Raw genomic sequence first — 25,697 nt, 5'->3', positions numbered from 1 at the left:
ACAAAATGTGCATATGTGTATATATCTCTATAAAAACCATCAAAGGATGGCATCATGTGCAGCACTAGGCATCCTCATGCCAAGATATGCTGAGTACAGTTACACACAAAAAAGAAAGCAACTGCTCAGTCATCAGCACAATGCTTGCAGTCATTAATGCCTTTTCCCCAGCTGTCAGTCAGGTTAACTTGCAAAAGTGTCTGGCGCTCAGTGCTTGGTGTCACCCGTGCCAGCTGCAAACATGCTCCTCTTTTCCTTTTAGAGACTTCTCCAGGAGTTGCTGAGGTGATGTTTGTGGAAAAGGAGCCAGCTGAACACCACACAATCATTTCATGGGAGCAAGTGAGTATTTTTGTGATAATACTGAAGTGAGGTCAGTCTGAATGTGCAGCAGCCCATGGAGAATGTCAAATGCAATGGCTACCTTTTGTTTGTTTGTGAGACAGCCTGCTACCAAGTCTGATGCACAGTGGAGCCTAAACAGCTAATTTTTTTTTTAATTGAGTATTACTGTCTTTTAGAGTATCACATGCACCTGATCTGTTAAAGAAACTTCATCAGTGTGTGCATATTCAGAATGACAACTCTAAGAAATCACATAACTGTCATCATAGGCAGCAACAGTGGTGACTTAGTGGAGAACAAACATTGTTCTGACTCGGGTCTAAAACCATTTTCCAACTCCCTTTCAGAGAAAATGAAGAAGCTCTTTATTATTTATGGCTATTAAAGGTAAAGGCCTCAAGCTGGAAAATACCACTGAGCCACCCAGTTCGTCCCAGTTATCTATTTCTCTTTTCAGTCTCAGCTATTCACTTCCATTTATCATAGCCCCTCCTTCCACCTCCTCTTCGGCTAACTGACCCAATCTTTTGGCCAAGGCATGTCCCATTGCCTGTTCTAGAAGACTATGAAGGACGCATGCTACCTTGACTCCACATTGCCCCTCACTCCAGGAAAGACATTGAGGTGCTGGAGCGTGTCCAGAGAAGGGCAACCAAGCTGGTGAGGGGCCTGGAGCACGAGTCTTATGAGGAGCGGCTGAGGGAACTGGGGTTGTTTAGTCTGGAGAAAAGGAGGCTGAGGGGAGACCTTATAGCTCTCTACAACTACCTGAAGGGGGGTTGTAGTGAGGTGGGTGGTGGTCTCTTCTGTCAGGTGGCTGGAGATAGGACGAGAGGAAATGGCCTCAAGTTGCGGCAGGGGAGGTTTAGGTTGGATATTAGGAAAAATTTCTTTACTGAGAGGGTTGTCAGACATTGGAATAGGCTGCCCAGGGAAGTGGTTGAGTCACCATCCCTGGAGGTATTCAAAAAGCACGTAGACAAGGCACTTCAGGACATGGTTTATTGGGCATGGATGATGGTTGGACTCGATGATCTTGAAGGTCTTTTCCAACCTAAATGATTCTATGATTCGCTGACCTCACTGCATCAGACTGTGTGACCAGAGGGCTCCTGAATACTGTTGTGTGACTGGTGAGCAGAGATGGCATTTTTGGTCCCCTTTTTGAATATACATGTGTTTAATCAATCCCATGACCATGGTGGAATAAGTGCTTTCTAGGTATCACTCATATGTAGGGAATGGACAGTAGAAGCTGACTGGCCTTTGGAAAGGGGCATGGTAGAGAATGGAGTTGAGTGAATCATCCTCCCTCTGCTCCAACCCTGGCTATGCCCTAATGCACACACTCCCAGAGACTGCACTTCTCACCACTACATAAAATAACTTCCCATTTGATGATGCCTTGCCATTTACAGTTTTTCGTAAACTGTAGGGAAAATTTGGTAACGCCCTATCCCAATTAGTGATATTTATCAAGAATTTATAAATCCAGGTCAGAATATCTGTGATGTAAACCTGCATTATTTACAGAAATTTGTACAGCAGCCAGCAACTGTGGTCAGGCAGAAATGTCCAGTTTTTCAGATTCGTGTGAACTGATTCCTGATTTCCTGTAACTGTTTTTCAGGTGTTGGGTTTAACTGGGTTGGAAAGTCTGAGGTACCCTGACTGTGAGCCAGCTTGGGTCTGGGAGCAGCAGAGTGATATTCGCTCATTCTTCTGTTGAGAGGAGATGACTGCTCCTCCTGAACATGTTATTGCTCTCATTTTCAGGAGCTGCTTCTCCGAACTACATTGGGTTTGTTTCAAAATTGAGCTATTCTTGTAAAGCCAAACTTTGAAATGCTGTAGCTAAAGCACTTCACTCCAAAGATGTCAAAACAAAACTTCAGCTTTCCTTGCCCCCCCCGCCCCCGCAGTGATGGACTAAGTTAATTGTGGAAGTAAATGGTGAAAATTAAGTAGATACAGTTGAGCTGGACTACTAATGGTGAAGGACTTTGCTATCTATTTCTTTGCTTTTGTTTCCAGTTGCATTGACAAAACCTGAAGTCTCCCTCTCAAATTAAGAGATAACCTTTTTGTTTTTATTATTTTTTTTCTTGAGTTTTGGGGACAAAGTCTGATATCTAACACAGTCCATGCAATTACTGTATGTCCTACAGTGATGATTAAGTGCAAAGCACTTGGCACCTCACAAGGCCCTTCCAGGATGAACTTGTACATCTCTTTTCCTCTAACTCACCCTGTCTGAATTTGAATACAAGTTTGTGTACCCAAATGTTCACTTTTATCACTGTGTTTTTTTCATAGCCACTAGGTGGCTCTATTTTTAAGATTTTTTTTTTTTTTTTTTTACATTTTTTTCTAGAAGCAATTTTTCCAGTCCTATATCAGTTTTGCAAAGGAAAAGTATTTCTGCTGAGAGAAAGTCTATGGTATTCAGAAACTCTTAAACAAAAATCAACATTTTTTAATTATGAAAGATTAAACTTGATTTCTAATAATGCTGGCAACATGCGTTTTTTCCCTTGTCTCAATCAGCTATGTTTGTTAAATTGGGCTGTGCCCAGTTTGTGCTAGTATTTAACTGCATATAACAGTGGAAGTTTAGATCAGCTTGTGTCGTGGTTTGAGCCCAACCAGTAACAAAGGACCACGCAGCCGCTCGCTCACTCCTCCCGCCCCCCTCCGGTGGGATAGGGGGGAGAATCGGAAGAGAGAAAAGGAGGAAAAAAAAAAAACAACACAAAAAACCGGAACCTCGAGGGTTGAGATAAGGGCAGTTTACTGGAACAACATAAAAAAAAAAAAAAAAAAAAGAGAAGTTATAACAACGACAACGGTACTAATGAAAGAGTATACAAAAAGAGTGATGCACAGTGCAACTGCTCACCACCCGGAACCCGACGCTCTGCCACTTCCCCGTAGAGAGTCCAGAGGACTCCCCCCCAGCCCGCTCCCCATTTATATACTGCGCATGATGTCACATGGTATGGAATAGCTCCTTGGCTAGTTCAGGTCAGCTGCCCCGGCTATGCCCCCCCACCTCCCAGGTTCCTGTAAAAATTAACTCTATCCCAGCTGAACCCAGGACAGCTTGTTAAATGCCTGTCAGCTGCCATGAGGCATCTCCTTCTCCTACTAATCCCTCTAACTCTGTGCCGCTGTCTAATCCTGTGGCTCCTGCTTTACAGCGGTGCGGAGAAAACATTATAGTGCCTTCAGGTCCGCCCTTACCAGACTTTGATACTAAATGTGACAATTCACTTAATGATTTGGGAAAAAATACACATAGCTTGATGCAACACTGTCGAGAAAAAGCTCTACAGCAAGGAGATACCATGTTTACTTTTCCTGTTGTATGCACACCTGCCTCAAGAAATGCAAGAACCTCCAGAGTTAGAGTTGTTAGTATCAGTCATCATGAATGCCTGTGTGATGTTTAATTACACCCATAACACCACTCGAAAGGGTCAGAATGTAAATGCTATTTTGCCCATATATAGAAATGCTACAGCTTGGTGTAACTATATCTATTCCAGAATATCACACTCTTTTTTCTATTCCAGCTGCTTTACCTGCGGTGATGTTTTTTTTATTTGAGAGAATAGAGCGTGGGAGAGGAATTCCATCAAAACTTAACAGGAGGCCATGTAGCCTCGGACGACTTACGTTACTAACACCCGATATCAATATGATTCACAGTAAAAGGCTCACGATAACTGACACAGGGTTAGAGTGGATGGCTAACAAGTTTTGGAATTACAGGATGGTTGAAAGATTTGCTTATGCATGGCTTAGTTATTTTAATTGTAATATTAGCAGTTGTAATGATTGTACCACGTATCATAAAAATAGTTGAACGTATGATTACAAAAGCATTTCATGTAACTTGGCTTGCACAAAAGACAAAAAGGGGAAATTGTGGGAGATTTCATGGAAAATGGGGAACATTTCTTTGAGCCTGATTATTTAGTTAGCATAAGTAGGCCGTAGTTAACATGAGTGGAACGGAGTACGTGACAGTTGCAGTATGAACGGACCTTTGAACCACCAGAAAAACAACGGACACAAGTGTCCTGGGTTCAGCTGGGATAGAGTTAATTTTTACAGGAACCTGGGAGGTGGGGGGGCATAGCCGGGGCAGCTGACCTGAACTAGCCAAGGAGCTATTCCATACCATGTGACATCATGCCCAGTATATACATGGGGAGTGGGCTGGGGGGAGGGGGCTCCTGCTCTCGACTTTCGGTGGGGGAAGTGGCAGAGCGTCGGGTCCCGGGTGGTGAGCAGTTGCACTGTGCATCACTCTTTTCTGTATACTCTTTCATTAGTACCGTTGTTGTTGTTGTAACTTTTTTTTGCGTTGTCCCAGTAAACTGCCCTTATCTCAACCCTCGAGGTTCCAGGGTTTTTTTCTTTTCTCTTCTCTGTCTTCCCCCTATCCCACTGGAGGGGGGCGGGAGGAGTGAGCGAGCAGCTGCGTGGTCCTTTATTACCAGCTGGGCTGAAACCACGACAACGAGGAACTTGGATAGTGGAGCAATTAATAAACAAGATCACAGAACTGCAGAGGCAAGAAGGAGCTGCAAGAGTTTTTATCGCAATTAAGAAAGCTGTCATTTCGGCTTAGAGCATTTAGCTGCGGGATGGGGACTTAGGAGTTGGTTTGTATCTTTGTTAAAAATCGGGGTTTCTTTTATTCTTGTGTATTTTATTAGGTATAACGTTGCTTTTACTGTGTTTAATTAATTGTGTTCATAGATCTTGTAGGTCACCTTAGCCGACATAACAGGTCAAGATTCTCTGTGCCTTGCAACCGCATCACAAAGCCCATGAAGCAATAGACAGGATGGCTATGACTCGTGCAGCGCGCCTGGCCAGCGAGCGCATGCGTCATAGGCTCCCCATGTTGCAACCGAGGCAACTTTTGGCACCCGCTGGCCACGTGTGCTGAAATCCGTTCCTCTACAAATGTATAAATACCGGGACTTTCCGAAGAGCATCGGGCTGGTGTACAGCAAGGCCATCATTGCCTCTGTGGGGGCGCCCACGTAAAGCTGGCACCTACCGATTGCTGGGCTGAGTTTGCGGATGGTGGTGACTAGATCTGTTAATGCTCTTCTAATAGAAAAAGGGAGGGGGAATTGTTGTGGGAACATATTTAGCTAACGGTCACAAGAGCATTCCAGACACCTTTAGAAGGCCTTGAACAGAATAAACAAGAAGACAAAATAAGAAAGATACCAATTAGAAAAACACAGGTGCACATTCCACGATAAAGAGAACTTGGCACAAACAACCTCAATTTGGCAGTTTATCTTGACCAATTAGACTGAGACAAGTCTCGCATGTTTTAGTTAGTATAACCAATTATGTTTTATGTTTATGCGCGTGTACGGTGTTGATATAACCAATCCTTAAGTGTAACTAGGCGCGTGAACAGTGCGTGAATAATGTGTGCAACCAATAGTAAAATAGCTAAACGCATGTAAGCTCTTAGTTGCGGGGAATGGGCCCTAGCTTCTTCTACGGAGATAGCCAGTATGCTGTTGAACGCCTTACAGTTGCGTAGTGCACCCGTTTTCCCTACTCATGTCACCAGTCATTCTGGTCTCCCTGGACCGCTAGCCGAAGGGAACAGCCGTGCTGACCACGCGGCACGAGCGTTGTTAGCTGCTGTCGGTAATGATAACAGCACGCCAGCGAGGGCACGCGCGATAACGTTACACCGCCTCTTGCATTGCGGTCCCCGAGGTTTGGCGGTACTAACAGGTATTTCCCGTGCCGAAGCTAGAGAGATTGTCGTGGCCTGTCCCCATTGTGCCCAAGGACCTCTTTGGGAAGCCGGGGTCAACCCTCGTGGCTTACGACCGAATCAGATCTGGCAAACAGATATTACGGAGTATGCTCCCTTTAAGCCACTGCAGTATTTGCATGTTACCGTAGACACCTATAGTAAATATATTCTCGCTACAGCGCACAGGAAGCAGAATAGCTTGGTGGTTGTACAACACTGGCGTGCTTGCATAGCCCAACTGGGGATTCCACGACAGATCAAGACGGATAATGGTACAGCTTATACTGCGGAAAAGGTGAAACGATTTTGTGCAACCTGGGGTATAGCCCTTGTACATGGCATTCCTTATAACAGCACCGGCCAGGCCATTGTAGAACGAGCACATCGAACCTTAAAGACCCTGCTAGATCGGCTTAGGGAGGGGGACCAGGCAGAGCCCTCCTGCTTACGGGATAATTCACCTGTTCCCCGTACACAGCGTCTCCTGTTAACTGTGTTAACTTCATTAAATCAGACAATTTGGGGGGACCTGGACCAGATGATGGCGCAACGACATTTTACGAGTACGGAAGAGAAAGGCCCCTACCCTTTGGTCCGTGTGCGTGATCCCCAGACACACCAATGGGACGGACCGTTTGAGCTGCGTTGCCTCGGGCGGGGGTACGCCTGTGTACAGACGCCTGAAGGGCTACTGAAATGGGTCCCTAGTCGTATGGTTCGTCCTGCCCTAACCTCATAGTGTTTGAGTGTTTTTCTTTACAGATTGCTGTTATCCTTTCCTGGCTTGTGATGTCTTGGGTATCTGCTACAAATTTCTGACGCTGGAGCAATTAATAAACAAGATAACAGAACTGCAGAAGCAAGAAGGCGCTGCAAGACCTTTATAGCAATTAAGCAAGCTGTCATTTTGGCTTAGAACATTTAGCTGCGGGATGGGGACTTAGGAGTTGGTTTGTATCTTTGTTAAAAATCGGGGTTTCTTTTATTCTTGTGTATTTTATTAGGTATAACGTTGCTTTTACTGTGTTTAATTAATTGTGTTCATATATCTTGTAAGTCACCTTAGCCGACATAACAGGTCAAGATTCTCTGTGCACTGCAACCACATCACTAAGCCCATGAACCAATAGACACAATGGCTATGACTCGTGCGGCACGTCTGGCCAGCGACCGCATGTGCCATAGGCTCCCCATGTTTCAACTGAGGCGAATTTTAGCACCCGCTGGCCACGTGTGCTGAAATCTGTTCCTCTGCAAATGTACAAATACCGGGATTTTCCGAAGAGCATCAGGCTGGTATACGGCAAGGCCATCGTTGCCTCTTTGGGGACGCCCACGTAAAGCTGGCACCTACCGATTGCTGGGCTGAGTTGGCGGATGGTGGTGACTAGATCTGCTAATGCTCTTCTAATAGAAAAAGGGAGGGGGAATTGTTGTGGGAACATATTTAGCTAACGGTCACAAGAGCATTCCAGACGCCTTTAGAAGGCCTTGAACAGAATAAACAAGAAGACAAAAATAAGAAAGATACCAATTAGAAAAACACAGGTGCACATTCCACGATAAAGAGAACTTGGCACAAACAACCTCAATTTGGCAATTTATCTTGACCAATTAGACTGAGATAAGTCTCGTATGTTTAGTTAGTATGACCAATTATATTTTATGTTTATGCGCGTGTGCAGTGTTGATGCAGCCAATCATTGAGTGCAACTGGACGCGTGGACAGTGCATGAATAGTGTGTGTAACCAATGGGAGCTAGTTGGACATGAGGAGGGGGAGATGTAGGGTACAGCGTTCGGAAGATCTCGCGATGTCACGGAAAGGTAGAAGGCTAGTCGTCGCCTCCCTATGACATATCAGTAATCCCACCTACCGTTGTTAGTATAAAAGGAATTAACTGCGCAATAAAGGACGGAGTTGGCACTCACACCATGTGTGTTATCTGTCTCTTCCCTGGTCCAGGCCGACCAGTGATCTAATCGCGGCACCTTGATATGTAGCACTGCTACACACAAGGCCTAGGAAAGCTTGTGTTTCCTTCTTGTTAGCTGGTGGAGACATAGTTGCTATCTTGTTAAGCACATCCATAGGCACATGACAGCATCCATCCTGCCATTTTATTCCCAAGAACTGAATCTCCTGTGCAGGTCTCTTGACCTTGCTTTTCTTTATGGCGAAACCAGCTTTCAGAAGAATCTGAATTACTCTTTTTCCCTTCTCAAACACTTCTTCTGCCTCGTTGCCCCACACGATGATGTCATCTATGTATTGTAGATGTTCAGGGACATCGCCCTGTTCCAGTACAGTTTGAATTAGTCCGTGACAAATGGTAGGGCTGTGCTTCCACCCCGGGGCAGTCGATTCCAGGTGTATTGGACACCTCTCCACGTGAAAGCAAACTGTGGCCTGCATTCTGCTGCCATAGGAATGGAGAAAAAAGCATCGGCAATATCAATTGTAGCATACCACTTGGCTGCCTTTGATGCCAGTTCATACTGGAGCTCTAACATGTCTGGTACTGCAGCACTCAGTGGTGGTGTCACTTCGTTCAGGCTGCAATAATCTACTGTTAACCTCCACCCTCCATCAGACTTTTGCACTGGCCATATGTCGCGTCCCAAAGTTGGAGCGACTCAGGATCGTGGATTTCCTTTGCCAGAATTAAGGTGAAACGACACCAGGGGAGTTCAAACAACAATCAACATTTATTCAACATAGATAACCTTGCCCAAGTACAAGTGAACTTATCAATATGAACCTTGCAACATGTCGTTAAGCCACTGTTTGAGAAGAGGAGGGAGGTGTAGAAAAAGAAATGGAAAAAGGAACGTGAAATGTATCAGAAGGAGAGCCCTCCCGTTGAGTCATGAGGTTCAGAGCAGACCCCCTTGCTTTCTGGACTCCTTCTCAAAGAGGAGCCCAGGGGTGGCTAGATCCACTCCTAGTCTCAGACTTGGTCAACGGTTTATGTTTAAAAGGATGAGGTGTAGGGACTGTGGAAAAGAGAGAAGGAAAAGAGGGAGGGAGAGAAAGAGAGAAAGAAAGAAAGAAAGAGAGAAGAGAAGGGTTTCACCAGTCCTGGGTCCAGCGTTGGTCCAGCCAGCGTAGAGATCCAGTTCTGGAGGGAGCGCGCTGAGAACTCGTTCTCCCTTCTTTTATAGCGTGTTAGTCGATGGTCTCGACATGCGCAGTCCCATTCCCGGGGTCCTCTGGAATCGGTCGGAGAGCTTTGGGGGGGGGTGTTCATCGCAGAGTTGCCTCTCTTTTTCTGCTGGCATGACCGCTTAAGATAGAAGCACAGTCCCATCCTCTGTGGGGCCTCCTCCTCCAGGCGCATATGCTGTGCTCCTTCTCCTGGTCACTTAAGATAAGGAATTGCGGCTTTGGAGAAGTGCGGTCCCACCCTCCGGGGGGCCCTCTCCTCTGGCCACATTGTCCTGTTCACAGAACTCCAGCGTTTTTACAGAGGCCATTTTCTCCACCAAAGTTCTTTAACGAATGTTTGAGACATTGATTATAATTTGTGAGACCGTCACACCATATAGGACTATTAAAAGGTGAATGAGTATTGCTGATGACTCCTTGGCTCTCCAATTGATGAATCAGCTCATGGATGGGAGCCAGGGAGTCTCGGTTTGTCCGATATTGCTGCTGGTGCACCGTCCTGGTAGCAATTGGTACCTGCTGTTCTTCAACTCGCAGCAATCCCACAATGAAGGGATCTTCCGAGAGGCCAGGCAGGGTAGATAGCTGTTTGATCTTCTCTGTGTTTACAGTGGCTACACCAAAAGCCCATCGGTACCCCTTTGGGTCCTTGAAGTATCCTCTCTTGAGGTAGTCTATGCCAAGGATACAAGGGGCCTCTGGGCCGGTCACAATGGGGTGCTTTTCCCACTTGTCCCCTGTCAAGCTCACCTCAGCCTCCAATACAGTCAATTCTTGGCATCCCCCTGTCACTCCAGAGATCCAGATGGGTTCTGTGCCCCTGTACCCTGATGGCACCAGCGTACACTGTGCACCAGTGTATACCAAAGCCTTATACCTCTGTGGGTCTGATGAGCCAGACCATCGAATCCACACAGTCCAGTATATCCGGTCATCCCTTTCCTCCTCCTGGCCGAAGGCAGGGACCCTCTATTGCTGTTCCTCATCAGAGTATTCACTGTCTGACCCTTGCGGTGCCAGACCAGAAGTCCCCTCACCAGAATCAAGGGAGGTAGTTTCAGTTCTTTTATGCCTGATTAAAAAATTGGCTACACAACACCATCCTCAAGAGAATTGCCAAATCCTGTTCTCTGTCGCAGGGGACAGGTCTACCCCAGCCCTGTGCCTTTCGGGGTAGGAAATCCAAGCAAGGTCATCTCCTGGGAGCCCTCCCTGATCAGATTTATAAAACATGCAACAAGAATGTCTCAGTATCATACATAATTTAATGTCTTCTGCATTCACTAGCAGCTAGGGCAGACCAGTCATGAAACAGCATGATGTTAGGGAGAGAGAAAGATGGCTGCTGATGTGCTCTGCTACTTGGAAGCCCTGAGAAGTGACTTAAATCCCTTCTCTCCCCAGAAGTTGGATAAAAGTCATTCAGTTTTTTAGAGAAGTCTCTCTAGAGCAATATGCTTTGATTGCTGTCCATTTCTTTAGGATATTTGCTTGGGAGGCATTGTTTCAACAGTGCTTTAAGTGAATTGCCATATGTCAGTGTTTTAGCTCTGGATCCAGTGCTGATCAGGTCTTGGCAGCAAAGCTACCCTGGTTCTAATATTCTTCTCTTTCCTTGATGGACTGTGCTTTCTCTGGAGACTATTTGGGGATATTATGGACAATAAACAAAAGAAATAATAGACCTCACACACTGTATTGGGCACTTGGGATATTTTGTTTTACGAGCTGCTGAGTGTAACCAGATAACTGGAGTGAAAACAGCTGCTTGCCAGGACTGTGGTTAAGCCACTTCTGGCATGTTATTAGGAATATTGTATTTTATGGGGCTGGAGATCACAACCCTGGAAACTACCAGTTGAGCAGGGGGAATACAGAGCTTGAGAAGCCATTTTTAATATATAGTAGTGGCTTGTTTCTCTGACTCTGCTGTCAGAATACTGCTGTTTTGAAGTCATTGGATCATGTGGCTAAGCATAATATGACAGATCAGTCAATCCTTTCTGTTAGATGGGAGAGATAGATATTAGTGAAGCTTTCTACATAAAAGCCTTTTCCTATAGACCCCAGATTTGCTCTGGTACAGCATTTTCCACCTATGTATTTTGCACCATCATTTGGAAAGTCATGCAAAGGGAAACAGTTAGGAGAATCCTAAAATAAAGTGGGGAGGGCAACCATTTGGAAAAACATGCACATGTTGATCTTTCCATCCAGAAAAGGAGGATTCAGAGCAGAAGACCTATCCAGATGTGATTTTTATCTTGTCTTAATCAGCTATGTTTGTTAAATTGGGCTGTACCCGGTTTGTGGTAGTATTTAACTGGATACTATGGTGGAAGTTTTGAAATCTTAGATTTTGTCATCCCAATGGATCTGGTCCTCCTGCTTAGAGGAGAGCACCCACTGAAGTTGAGAGCTGTTTGCATATATATTTTTTACTGCTGGGGTAGATTAGTTAAAATTGGGGGGCTTGAAATGGACTGAAAGTGCTGTGTAAACATTTGTACTCTTCTGAGGCTTTGTAGCAGGTCTGTCATATTTTCTTTTTTCATATTTTTAACACTAGTCACTATGCTTACAGCTACAGCTTGAAATTGGAAGTGGTGAAAGTGCAGCATGAAATTATAAATATTTAGGGCTGACAAGAACCCACAGAAGAAGGTGTGTTTGTTAAAGGCATTTGAAGAACTTCAGCTATGTCCATGTGGTTTAGTAATCTCCTGAAACTTACCACCAGGGCCTCAGCCGTCAGCAGGCTCTTATCAAAGGATGATAAATTCTTCTCAAAACAAAGTTTCTACAGTTACAGTATCAGATTCTCTGCTTTAATACCTGTTGCCTCTGAAGATTTTCCCTACCTGGGTTAGGAAAGCACTGTGCTAGCGACCAGGCTGCTGATGGGGCAAGTGACCTGCCCTATCGCAAGCTGCAAAGCCATTAATATCTGGGACTTATCAGCAGCAGTCTGTCAGCATAAATGGATATGCTTAGAAAGTAAATTAACATGCAGGAGTGAAGGTTGTGGGCGGGTTAGAGGCTCCTGTACAGTGTATATGCCACAGTTTAGGGGACAGGGACTAACAACTCAAAGAAAGTGACTGTGAATAAGGCTTTAACAGGCAGAAGGGCTGCCCTGGTCCTAGGGGAGGGAGGGGATGTGGACAGGAGGCGGCCAGCACCTTCCCTTGCTCATGCCAGTCACTGAGGCCAGTGTTGCAGCTGGATGCACAGCTGGCAGGTAGCTCCTGCTGGATAAATGCATTGAGGCAACATCAGGGCAGATAACTGGATATGCACAAGTTGCAGACATCTCTTGAGATGTTACAAATTCATGCCGCAAGTGAAGCAGAGTGTCATGGTTTAACCCCAGCCAGCAACTAAGCACCATGCAGCCGCTCACTGACTCACCCCCACCCAGTGGGATGGGGGAGAAAATTGGGAAAAAAGCAGCAAAACCCACGGGTTGAGATAAGAACAGTTTAATAGAACAGAAAAGAAGAAACTAATAATGATAATGATAACACTAATAAAATGACAACAGCAATAATGAAAGGATTGGAATATACAAATGATGCGCAGTGCAATTGCTCACCACCCACCGACCGGCACCCAGCTAGTCCCCAAGCGGCGATTCCCCGCCCCCACTTCCCAGTTCCTATACTAGATGGGACGTCATATGGTATGGAATACCCTGTTGGCCACTTTGGGTCAGCTGCCCTGGCTGTGTCCTGTGCCAACTTCTTGTGCCCCTCCAGCTTTCTCGCTAGCTGGGCATGAGAAGCTGAAAAATCCTTGACATTAGTCTAAACACTACTAGCAGCAACTGAAAACATCAGTGTTATCAATATTCTTCTCATACTGAACTCAAAACATAGCACCGTACCAGCTACTAGGAAGACAGTTAACTCTATCCCAGCTGAAACTAGGACACAGAGCTACATGAACTGTGTGTGCATGTTTCTTTTTCTTACCTATTGGTTACCAGAATATTCTTCCTTTATTTTATGGGGCTTTGAATGTTACATTTTCTAGTAGCTGTGGGGAAGTAGTCCCAGCAGAGGCACAATACTGGAAAGCTGTTAACATCTGACACCTCTGCTTTCTCCAAAATAATTCTGTAACAGCTCGAAAACCCACCCAGGCCTCTGAGGCCAGGCTGTGAATACCTACCTGAATAACATCTTGATCTGTGGTAGGGTAAGCCTATATGAGGGACAGCACTTCTGACCTCTAAATGTTCTTAAAGTTTCTAATTCTATCTTTTCTTGCTTTGAGTGTCAAACTCACTGCACAAAGAGCAGGCCATGTCCAACAGCATGTCTTTAAAACTGGCTGAATGAAAGAAATACACCTTTTTTAGAAAAGGCTGAAAATCCTGTCACAAAAGTACTTGAATTATCAGACATGTTCTGTTGCAAATCTCACATTATTTGTCCATTTCCCCTGTAAAGTGTAGCTCCCGGCATCCTGTGATTATAAACAGGTCTCAGATCAACATTTTAAAGAAGTTGTCTATCCTCCTGGTTTAATGACAGAGCTTGACCCTCAAGGGGCTTATTTGTGTCTTTGTTCCTGAGCAAATTTAAAAGCATATGGGATTGAAAAGGGAGAATGAACACAAGTTGCAACTTGGAGGTTCAGACTGCAATTAGGAAAGCTTTTTCACAAGGAGGGTGGTGCAGCCCTTGGACAACTCAATGCAGAGACTGTGGAACCTGCATCATTGGAGACTGTCCTGAGTTTCAGAGTCTGATTCTTTCTTTTGGAGTCTTGAGTTTGATGATACTTTAAATGCAAACTCACTTCAATCTTTCTCAATCTCTTTTTTCTCTAAAACAATTGCAAACAAAACAACAGATAACTCCTTTAGTCAAGCATGTTGCTTGTCTTCTTAAAACTGACAGGCTTCTGTACTGTTTCATTTGTGTTCTTGACACATCAACAGGAATGGAGGATCACTGGTCTGCAGCCACTCCTGTCACCAGGAGCAGTGCCTGCAATTGCCTATATAGCTCTTTGGGCTTCTTGTTGTTCCTCATATTTGTTGTTTAGCTGAAGAGTCTAAGTTAAGAAAGGCTCCTTCCACAACCAAGACAGGTATAGGAGAAGGGTCCTGGTTCTTAGAAGCACTCTCACCAGCTCACTGGAGTTGCTTCTTTCACTGTTGTCTCAGAAGAAAGCAGGCTTAGGAGCCCCAGCCAAGCGCTGAAGTTTGGTGGGATGAAGCCAGACGAGCAGGTTTGTGAGACTGGCTATATGTGTATTTGCACACATGCTGTTTGTTAAGTGAAATGTCAAACCTGCTTAAGTATGTGCAACTATTGAGTCTATGCTTCTCTCACCTACTTGGAACTGAAATCCCTCAGAAGAAGAGAGTCCTTGTGCTAATATTATACATGTTTTAGTGGAACAGGTAGGTTTAGTCTGATTTCACTTAAAGCAAAACTCTACTCTTGTAAGCCATATATATGAAAAAGACGATTGTTCTTATACATGTGATATTGGAGTGGCTGTTAGTGTCAAAGGATGATATGTCATCTCAGTTGGGGAACAATCCTGTAATAATCTTGTGATGACTAACTCCTCTTGTGAAATTTTCCCAAGTCATCTTTGTTAATACAGTAGCACAGACCCAAGAAATATGCAGTTTCCTCTCAAGGTTTTAGGATGAGATATTTAAGCTGATTTGAGTCATCTTGGAGTTGAGCAAAACATTTGGTGGAAAATATTTCTGTACCAATATTCAGTTGTTCTTTGGGTTTGAGGCACATTCTGCATTTTCCCATAACGCTTTGATTGTGATTTGCAGAAAAACTCCTGCATATTGCCAGAGGATTTAAAGAACCTCTATATGATGACTGATGGCTTCCAGATGACCTGGAGTGTGAAGACTGATGGTGAGTCCATGTGTTCCTCTCCACCGATACCCTCATTTCATTGCAGCCAGTCTTTCCTTTGCAGAACCTCTTTAATTTCAAACTTACTTTCTGCACAGTCAATACATATCTGTCAGCGTCCTGCATTAGTCTGAGCAAAAGCACACGCACCAAGTAATTTTGAAAGAAAAATTAGCACCATTCCTTAACACACAATAAAATGAAGTAGTTAGTTTGTTTCAGCTAGACAGCTTGATCAGTGACTACAGAAAACTGACCTCTGAACTAATAAGTGAGTGCAGTTCTGCATGGGATCATAGACTATTTTAGAAATGTCCTGATGAGGAAAAAAATATGACTGCACATCAGAGCCTATTGCTTGCATGTGGTGGACTTCCACAGAAGAGACATGTACAGTGAACACTGGCTAGAAACAAAACAAGTCTTCATGACATAAATACCATTCTGTAATACGCTGGCCATCTGTTGACACCCAGATTTAGGTATGTAGTTTAAATCTAGTACCTAGATTCCCTCTGTAGTTCATGGAGAGAGAAGCAGTTCTAGCACATTATCCTATCATAAAGCAGTAGGAGTCACCCTCTGATAATGCCTCTTTCTCATTAAAAACTATATGTATGATGTGGCAGAACCTGATTTTGCTTTCCACCAGCTAAAGTCCATTCACTGGAGTTATTTCTGGAGTCAGTGGTGAAAGTGAGAACAGGACTGAGCTTTATTGTCTATCCTTGTTTGGCAAGAATCAGGCAGTTCATTCAATCTGCACTGGAGCCCTGCCACTATTATCCTGGCTCTCATTGCCTTCAAGCGAGGTTGTCAAATTGGGCTGTGGACACTGCTCGCTTCTGGAGATTGGTGTCAAATACAGGATTTTTCCTCAGGAAGTGGAATTTCATTTCAGGGACAGTTGACATCAGGGCTTTAGCACCTGCACTGAGTCCCATCATGTTTCAAGTGAGATTTAGTGTGTTGTGACCTCTGAAGAGTCTTTTCAAGGCACACAAGTGCACAGAGACCAAGGCAGCTCACATAACTGTCCTGTTTGAGCAAGCATCCAGTAGTGCCTTCATAGGCCTTTCACACTGGCACATGGCTGAACAGGATGCTTGTTGCCTTGATGTTTGATAACAGTACTAGTCATCAGAAGGAGAGACAAGTGACAAGTCCTCAAGCATTCATTCAGGAACACCCACATGTTGACACACTGATAAAATCCTGTGTTGGAGTGGGAACCAAGAGGATGCACCCTGAGCAGGTACATGGGGCGGAAGAGGACAAGCTGCCCAATAAGCTGTGAATGGGTGGGGTGGTTTCTGGTAGAAAGGGCAGCAGCAGGGAAAGGAGTTTTGAAGAGGTGGCTGTAGCTAGCCAGGATTTTTAATAGCCAGTTTCACAGGACTGAGCTAACAGCTGCAGCACAAGCTTAGTCAGCAGTGCAGTTCTCATACCTGCACAGCTCTGAGATGGTGTTGCATCACCTGTAAGTGTGATTCTGTGTTTGAAAAAGCTTAATTTTTGCTCCTGTGGAGCCTGACTTGGTTAAGTGGCCAGGCCTGCTGGGTATACCCATCTTTTCTCCCCCTCTGCGTTTTAGAAGAGGTTGAGTTATGTGTGGAAGAAAAAGAAGTACCTCTTGTGCTTTCCTGACACTGGATGTGATTAATGATCAGTCTTACTGCAGATACCCCAATGCCCCTGGGCTCCATGGTGATTAATAGTGTCTCGAAGCTATGTCGGCTTGGAGGTTCCTCTATGTACACTCTGCCTAATGCACCAACACTCGCTGACCTGGAAGATGACACAGACGAGGAAGGTAAGGTCCTGTTAACAGGCTAGAAAATGTGCTCTGTCTCATCCCTTTTGCTCTGTTAGGGTAATGTTAGGATATAGCACGTGGATATAGCAACAGAAAAGGTCACTTCAAGTAGATGGGGTTTTCTTTGTCTCCTGGACTGGATCTACTATATGTCCTATTAGTCCCCTACAGCCTTGAGAGGTAGACCTGTATGCTGTGAATCTCATGGGGATTGTTAATGCTGCCAGTTGCTAGTATTATTTGCATACTCTTTTAACAGCTTGGCAGCCCTCCTGTTCTCCCTTTCCCTATTTAAATTTTTAACTGAGGCTTCCTCCAGTGATTCAGCTTCTAAAGTCTTTGTATGCTTATGGTGTTACATGAACAAAAGATAACAGTTTTTGTCTTGGTAGTTAAAAGACAGCTGGATATGCTTTTTGGAATTGGAAAAATAACTCTGGTAAATACATGTAAGTGTGAGGTGGCACTGGAAGACGTGTGTTTCCAGACTGCTTAAAAATGCTGGGCATCCTGCAGTTTGGAGAGGAAAAGAAGAAAAAAAAGCCCACTCCTTTTCTCAGAGCTCTCACAGTCTAACAAGACTGGAAGAAATAAGAAGAACAGAGCCAGGTGTCATGCTGACTCCTTAAAAAATTGCTATATAATTTCAGTCTTATAACTGAATCTCTATAGCTCTTGTAGCTTCTAAATGTGGCTGAAAGTTTCTTTTTGCACATTCCAGCTTGGCTGCAGTCCTGATCTTCTAGCCATTTGACGTGGTTTAAGCCCAGCCGGTAACAAAGCACCACGAAGCCGCTCGCTCACTCCTCCCCCCCCACCCTGGTGGGATGGGATGAGGAGAAAATATAAAGGCAGGCTCGTGGGTCGAGACAAGGACAGGGAGGGATCACTCACCAGTTATGGTCACGGGCAAAAGACAGGCTCAACTTGGGGAAGAAACAAAATCAATTTAATTTACTACAAATCAAATCAAAACAAGGATAATGAGAAGTAAAACCAAATCTTAGAACACCTTCCCCCCACCCCTCCCTCCTTTCCAGGCTCAACTCCACTCCCAGTTTTCTCTACCTCCTCCCCTCAGCGGCGCAGGGGGACAGGGATGGGGGTTGCAGTCATTTCACCACACATTGTCTCTGCCACTCCTTCCTCCTCAGGGGGAGGACTCCTCACTTGTCCCCTGCTCCACCGTGGGGTCCCTCCCACGGAAGACAGTCCTTCACAAACTTCTCCAGCGTGAGTCCTTCCCACGGGCTGCAGTCCTTCATGAACTTCTCAGGCATGGGTCCTTTCCGTGGACCGATCTTCAGTCACAGACTGCTCCAGCACGGGCTTTCCCATGGAGTCACAGACATCTTTGGGGGCATCCAACTGCTCTGGTGTGGGGTCCTCCCCGGGCTGCAGGTGGGCATCTGCTCCACTGTTCACGTCCACAGGCTGCAGGGGGACAACCTGCCATCTCACCACGGGCTGCAGGGGCATCACCTCCTCTGGTGCACCTCCTCCCCCTCCTTCTTCACTGACCTGGCTGCGTAGGTGTTTCTCTCACATTCCAATCTCCTCCGCCACTGTAGTTTCCCCTTCTTAAATCTGTTCTCCCAGAGGTGCTACCACTGTCACTGATTGGGTCGGCCTTGGCCAGTGGCGGGTCTGACTTGGAGCCGGGGAAGCTTCTAGCAGCTTCTTACAGGAGCTACCCCTGCAGCCCCTCCCCCGCTACCAAAAACCCTGCCATACAACCCCAAAAACCATTGTAATGAAATGGGCCAAATTCTGCTTATATTTAGCCACTCAGACCTCCACTGATGCGCTTATAAGGTACACTGAGAAAAAGTTACATCCCCAGAAGAGTTTTCACCCTGACTTTCATGGAAAATTCCTCTGAAGAGTACAGCTCTTGTGTCCCCCTTCTTACTCAGCAGCATTAGAATTCAAAATTATATTCTGCAAGAACTTGCAGCTACACAATCCCAAAATGGTCCTGTAGAAAGGCTCTGTAGTGGTTGCGGATCACAAGTTGAATATGGGTCAGAACATGTGGCTGTTGAGAAGGACACTGATGTCACACTGGAATGTATGAAGAAATGTATATGTCTCCAAGTTCATCAAAGTCTTCTGTCAAGAGAAAAAGAATAAAATGTTCTCCCTGTCCTCCTTAGGAAAAAAAAAAGTAGGGCAAAAAAGGGATGGTGGGTAGAAAAGAAGTAATGGGCTTCAGCTGCAGCAAGGAAGATTCAGGATCCACATGAGGAAAACTTCTAAGTGATAACAATGGATTTGGGTTGGCTGCCTGTAGATTGTGGAATCTCCAACACTGGAGGACTTTTTAAGAAAAGATTAGACAAACACCTCTCAGGAGTGACATCTGTAAAGCTGATCCTGTTTTATGCCAGGGAAGGACTAGAGAGCAGCTTGATGTCTTTTTTCAGCCATCTGATTTTGACTCTGTGGTTTGGTTTCCTACCAGAGATTAAAATTTTTCTCTTTTTTTTTTTTTTTTTAACACAGGGAACTTAATCGTTTCCAAGAAGTATAAATATAATAGTTTGGTTTTGTTCTTCCTCAGCTGATTTATTAATAAGTATCAAATAGATTGACTTTTTGCAGCTGAGTCACAGTCAGTTTTCCAAATGTGTTTTGACGTGCGGAAACAGACTCCACAATCAGTGAGATTGTAAAGTAGGTATGTTTATTCAGCACTGGGCAGCACGGGGGGTAGTCCCACCAAAGTCGTGCGCGCCTGACTCGGCAGTTCGCTTCAAATTTATACAGTCAAGTATTACATATACATAGAGTTTCGCAATACGCCTATACATAGGCATGATCTATCCCCGCTTCATATTAAAATTAGTTCCAAAAAGTCACAAGGCCGGTCTTGGCTGGTTTTTGTGGTGGACTGCTGCTTCTTATCAGGGACTATCTCCTGCCCCAGCCAGCCTCAACAATGCAAACATTAAGCATCACTTCTCATCCTCTTGGACCAACAATGCAAACATTAAGCATCACCTCTCATCCCCTTGGGCCATGTCTACCTCTACTGAAATTTCTTTAACTTCATTATACGCTAGATAATTATTAAACAGTTCCTATCTACATCCATATATCCACTATATCTACTAAGGTTCCTTTGGCTCCCCGTTTCAGTTTCATGAAGATTTTTTTCTGTTTTCAGGTAATGGAGACAAACCAGAGAAGCCACACTTTGATTCTCGTAGTCTTGTCTTTGAATTAGACCCATGCAATGGGAATGGGAAAGTTTGTCTTGTTTATAAGCACACTAAACCAGGTAAGACTGAAAAGAGCAAAGTTAGCCATCTCTTGTGGATTGTATCTGGAGGCCACATACGTAGAATCATCTTACATTTCTGATTTTCTTTGCAGTTTGTAGATGAACATTTACTGGGACATCCTGTCTCCGCTGAAGTCAGGGGCTAAACCTTACAGAGACTTAACTGGAGCTAACATTTTCCCTCCTTTTAATGTTTGAGTCTGAGTTATAACTTATGATTTCTGCATACATAGTGTACTTGCATACTTAAACATGAAGGCATTCACATATGACCTACAGACAATAATGTTGAAATAATGCAGAGAGCTAGAGCTCAGCCACTAACATATCTCTGGTTACTTGCATGTCTCAGAACAATTCCCTTACATTTTGACGAGAAAGGGTGTAACTCTGCTTAGAAGCAAAAGGTAGATGGTAAAAAAGGTCCTTAGCTGATTGAGACAGACTTAGACTGGTTCTTCCACCTTGTGCATGGATGCAGAGCCTCCAGGTGCTAACCAGGTTAAAATTTGGCAGGAAGGGTTGAACAGGAGAGTGAAAGATGTGAGCTGAGCTGTTCCTTCTGACAGATACACAGAAAGCTGTTATCAGTCAAGGATTAGTGAAACACCCGAGTCACTTGAAAAGTAGTTGTCATCTGACACAGTGCACAGGTCACTAGGTGTATGTCTATATGTGTATGTTCACTGTGTGGGGGTGTGCAGTTGTGATATACCTGTTCTTAAGAAAACCCTTTGGTTGTTATCTTGTGTCTTTGGGTATGACTACAACTCCCAAGGCAGAAACTTCTTACTTGTCCTCTTGCCTTCCAGTGTTAGTGATTCAGCACATGCAGTGGATAACCTGGGCAAGGGGAGGGAGCATTGTATACAGGTGTTGATGTCAGCACAGGGGGCAGTGTGTTTAATTGGCAATGTTTAGCATCTCAATTTCCCAAGTAAAATCACTTCTTTTTATGCTGGTAATCTGATGGTGATTTCTTCATAGGATGTCGCCACCAGAGAAATATTTCATCCCTGTGGAAAGACTTTGCAAAATGTGTTTTTGTTGGCAGCACACACTCCCTGACTTCCAGACTCTGGACTCTATTCAGTAATCCAGATGACTGACAATTGAGTTAGTTGCTTTTTACTTTGTGGGGCAGATAAATGTTTGCCATAACTGTATTTTGAACTTACACTACAAAGTTGCTGATGTCCAACCATGTTCCATGTAGTGCATCAGTCCCAGGTTGGGAAGGAATAGCATTGCATCCATTTTACGGTGGGGAAAGTGAGTATAATGGTTATTGCGCAAGTATTTTTAGTAAGGCTGGGAGCAGAACCAAGTCCTTTTCAGTCCCCATGCTCTAACTATTAAACCACATTGCCTCTGGATAATCATCTATGTTAGTCAGGGATGCTGTGTTTTAGAAGCTGCAGCCTTTCTGATAAGTATGTTGTGTCTCCCACCTGACAATGGCCAGGGGTTGATCTTATCACTGCAAAGTAACAGTGTAATTTGTGTTTGTTTTGTTCTAGTTGTCTCCCCAGACACAGAGATATGGTTCCTGGACAGAGCTCTGTATTGGCATTTCCTCACCAAAACCTTCACAGCCTACTACCGCCTGCTCATTACCCACCTGGGTCTCCCGCAGTGGCAGTACGCCTTCACCAGCTATGGGGTCAGCCCCCAGGCCAAGGTAGGACAGCAGGATCCAGCTTGTCAGTATTTTGCATAAATATAGACTGGAAAAACATCTTCCCACCTTTTGACAAGCAGTCTGTAAGCTCAGGTAGGCCTCCCTAGTGAGCCATGGGGCGGCCATGAGCCCTTCCCCTATAGCGTGTTAACAATCATTTATTTATGTTAGTGAATTCACTAACATTGTGTTAACTCTGCTTTTCTCAGCTGAGTTGGGCTTTACCTTTGACCTCTGAAAGCAAGTGGTGGAACCCAAATTATTTCTTTGCTTTCTTGACTCTGAAGCCAACTTCCACTTCCATGACTGCTGGCAAGTGAGGAGATGTAAAGCCATTCATCCCCACAGCTATGTAAGATTTGTCTAGATCAGTTTTCTGGACATAGCACCAAACAAGAGCCTACTACTCTTAGGGTGGAGAGGGAAGTCCAGGTACACATTAGACAGAAGCTCAGAGGAAGACTATGAGCTTGAGCCTTGCCAAGAATATTAATTCCCTTGCATCCTCCTCAGTCATGAAGGGATGCCTTGATAAAAATGATGCCCAAAAGGGGCAATTTAAATGCCAGCAGTCCTAGAAGTAGTTATAGGAGAGAGCTCCAGGTAAAGCCTCATGGCCATTCCAGCCCCTTATTATTATTAAAATTGCTATTCTGCTGTGCTTGACTGGGCTGTAAGCCCTAACTCCACTTCCACCTTGTGAGAGGTCAGGGAATGGAGCTGACAATACTACTGAACACAGCACATAAGCCTGTGCAATGTCTATGCATGTTGGCAAGGCCTGGCGGGTCTCAGTGAGTGTCCTGCACTTCACCCAGACATGGCAGCTGTCTTACCAGCATGACATTCCTTGGTCCTGCCTCAGCCCTGTGCGTACATCACAACTACTCACTAAAATCACTGTTGACTTCCCATTTATCAATGGCTGTAGAATTTGGCTCTGTGTATTTCTGGTGTCTTCCCTGTTATACTGTGCTCTGCTTTATCAGTCAAGGCTATGTACATGGTACTCTAGCATATGCCTGTGCTCTGCCTTTCTGTAACTTTCCTGCTAGAGTATTTTATTATGTTCAGTATATTCACAAACCTTAGTGAAATCATTCATGTATTCCCTAATCATTTGCAGCCTCTGTTAGTTAAAATCCTTCTAGTATGTATGTTCTAGAGTATATTAAAGCCCTTTTCCATTAAGCAGTACATTAATAGATTGTCATCTACATTTTGGTATTGATCTGTTTATCTTGTTCAACACTTTGCTGAGGATGGTTTCAGTGGGATTTGTAATACCATAACCCTTACAGTTTTATTTCCTGACTTTGTCAATGGAAAACTGATAGGAAAAACACTAAGAGGTGAGAACTTGCAGGGCATAACATTGTGGTGGCATCTGGGAACCAAAAAAAAATTAAAATTGTTGTGGTCGCTTCTAGACATAAAATCAGGCCAAAGAGAAACAAACACAAAATCCTTTGTGTAAAGAGTTAAAAAAAACCCTGCATCATTGTGTGTGTGAAGAGAGGGAGGGAGGCTATATTTTGAGAAGTTCAACTAGTTTGGTTCCAATTTATAAGCACTTTTAAATTCCAAGGTTTTTTAATCTTTTTTGTTTCTATGAATCTAAATAAATGTGATTTAGTTTCATCCCCTCCCTTTGTTTTTCCTCCTGTGGTTTAAATCAGGAGTTGCTCCTGATAGGAGTTACACTGCAGGAAAGGTAGTGTTAGGTTTGTGTCTGGTTCTCCTCTTCCCTGTCTGGAATGTGGGGCAGTTCCAGGGCTGTAGCTGTAGCTGAGCCTTGTGTATCCTTATCACAAGGCACTCTGCATAGTCCTGTAAACTGCAAACTGATAAGTGGTGTATGATTAAAATCAAGTCTCAGGGGTGAGGGGGAACAGGGTGGAAATGTCTAATTGCAGTTTGATTTTAACATCTTCCTTCTCCACCATCCTGCCTTTCAGCAATGGTTTAACATATATAAACCCATAACCGTCAACACAGCTCTCCTCTCTGAAGAAGCTGATTCCTTTGTGAACAAGCTGGACCCCAATAAGGTACTTAAAAGCAAGAACAAAACTCCAGTGATCAAAAAGAAACCACCCTCCCAGCCAGCAGGCTCCCAAAAGAGCCACATGAGCATGACCTCCTCCAAGACATCCTCACTAGCTGGGAATTCTTCAAGGAAGTGAGACCTCCGGATCTGACCCTGGACAGCATTTGCAATAAGCTTTGATGTTCTCTGATGCAGAGTCTCAGTGGTTCAGACCAAGTTCCTTGTGCATGAATAGATGTGCCCATGGAAAACATATTGCAGCATTTGCATGAAATATAGCCACAATGTACTTTGACGTGGGAGGGATATAGTTCCTGGAGACTCTGAGAAAAAAACTTGAGACATTGATTTAATTCCCTTCTGCTACTTGCAGCACATACTTTTCAGAGGGCATGAAGAAGCCCTTGATGTCACTGCTCTCTATAGGGAAGCTGTTATTCCTGTGCAACTACAGTACTGAAATGAAAGCAAATGTAAGTTACTGTTACTTTAATAGACCCATGCTGAAATACAGTGTATGAAGATGTTTCTGCCATCTCCTTTGAAAGAAACCTGTCCTGACTTTGCGTGCTATGGGAGCAGGCTGGAACCCACTGAACAAAGAAATATCTTCTGCTTCAGACAGAATGAAACTCCGCACTTCGCTGTGCTCCTTCCAACTTCTGCTCTGAGATTCATGGTACAAAGGGACCTGGGGCTTCAATGTCTTTGCATTGGCCTAGCCACTTGCTCTACAGCCCAGACCACTCCTTGGCTGTTGTGCCATATCTTTTTGGATAGTGACGTCTGTGTGATATCCTTCCCAATGAGCCTGAAGGGAACCCTAAGCTCCAAGATCCCTCATTGCCTCTGCTTTCTCCTCTTGTGGGAACTGCTGAGCCAGGGCAGCTGCAGGTGGGTCAGTGGTGTTAAGAGTCTCATAAGCCACGAGGACACCTTGGTTTGTCACACAGTCATTTGCAAAGTTAACCATTCAAATAGCCTTTGTCACTTGTAAATTGGGCAGGATCTGACCAGGGGCTGCTGAGATCCTACAGCCTTAGAAACCCCTGATGCTGTTTTCTATACTGTAAGTTTTCAGGTTAGAACTGCGCTTTAACCCATCCACTGCTGGTTTTCAATTGCATCTGATTGTTTCTATTAATTTTCTATGCCATTCTGTCTTCTTAGATATGCTGGAAACACATGGTAGCAACCAACACATTTTGTGCCTAAGCAGGGAAATCACTCACCATCTTCAAATAAGCATTGATTATTTAAACAGCATCATCTTTTATTTATGAAACAGTCACATAATTACATAAGACAAACCTACCTCACAGGGATGTTGTGAGGCTTTCATGAGTATTTGTATGGCCTTCAGAAAGACAAAGCCACCCTGTAAGTGCTTAATAGTATTTTAATAAAGATTTGAATGTTTTCCTCCAGAGTGATTGGATATTTGAAGACACTTTTGGGAACACATGCACAAGGATGTATGGTAAGAGCAGGGTGCAGGCTTGTTAGAGACTGAATTGTTATCTTGAGCTATTTGTCTCAAAGATTGTTTGTTGTGAGAGACTGGACTGTCATCTCAAGCCATTTGTCTCAAGGATTGTGTGCTGTGACAAGCCACTTATCCCAGAGATGGCTTGTTTAAGCAGG

General features: G+C 44.4%; 1 protein-coding gene across 1 annotated transcript; it reads left to right on the top strand.

The window, feature by feature from the left end:
* The first annotated feature begins 267 nt into the window (after nt 1–267).
* On the top strand, nt 268–24,343 carry LOC121232411 (tubulin polyglutamylase complex subunit 2-like). Its single transcript, XM_041121597.1, has 6 exons — nt 268–342; nt 15,133–15,220; nt 16,902–17,051; nt 20,206–20,319; nt 21,843–22,003; nt 23,962–24,343. The coding sequence occupies exons 1-6, from the start codon at nt 289–291 to the stop codon at nt 24,187–24,189; spliced, it is 795 nt and encodes a 264-aa protein (XP_040977531.1). The 5' UTR covers nt 268–288; the 3' UTR covers nt 24,190–24,343.
* Nucleotides 24,344–25,697: the final 1,354 nt, after the last annotated feature.

The sequence above is a fragment of the Aquila chrysaetos genome (genome assembly GCF_900496995.4).
Source record: "Aquila chrysaetos chrysaetos chromosome W unlocalized genomic scaffold, bAquChr1.4 W_unloc_3, whole genome shotgun sequence".
NCBI lineage: Eukaryota > Metazoa > Chordata > Aves > Accipitriformes > Accipitridae > Aquila > Aquila chrysaetos.
This window is presented reverse-complemented; position numbering and strand designations above follow the sequence as displayed.

Bases quoted from the DNA above. Each gene is read 5' to 3' on its own strand.
- LOC121232411 (XM_041121597.1), top strand. From the start codon at position 289: ATGTTTGTGGAAAAGGAGCCAGCTGAACACCACACAATCATTTCATGG. The intron at 343-15,132 runs GTGAGTATTTTT...TGTGATTTGCAG, and splicing joins CAATCATTTCATGGGAGCAA to AAAAACTCCTGCATATTGCC. The intron at 17,052-20,205 runs GCTAGAAAATGT...TTCTGTTTTCAG, and splicing joins AGGTAAGGTCCTGTTAACAG to GTAATGGAGACAAACCAGAG.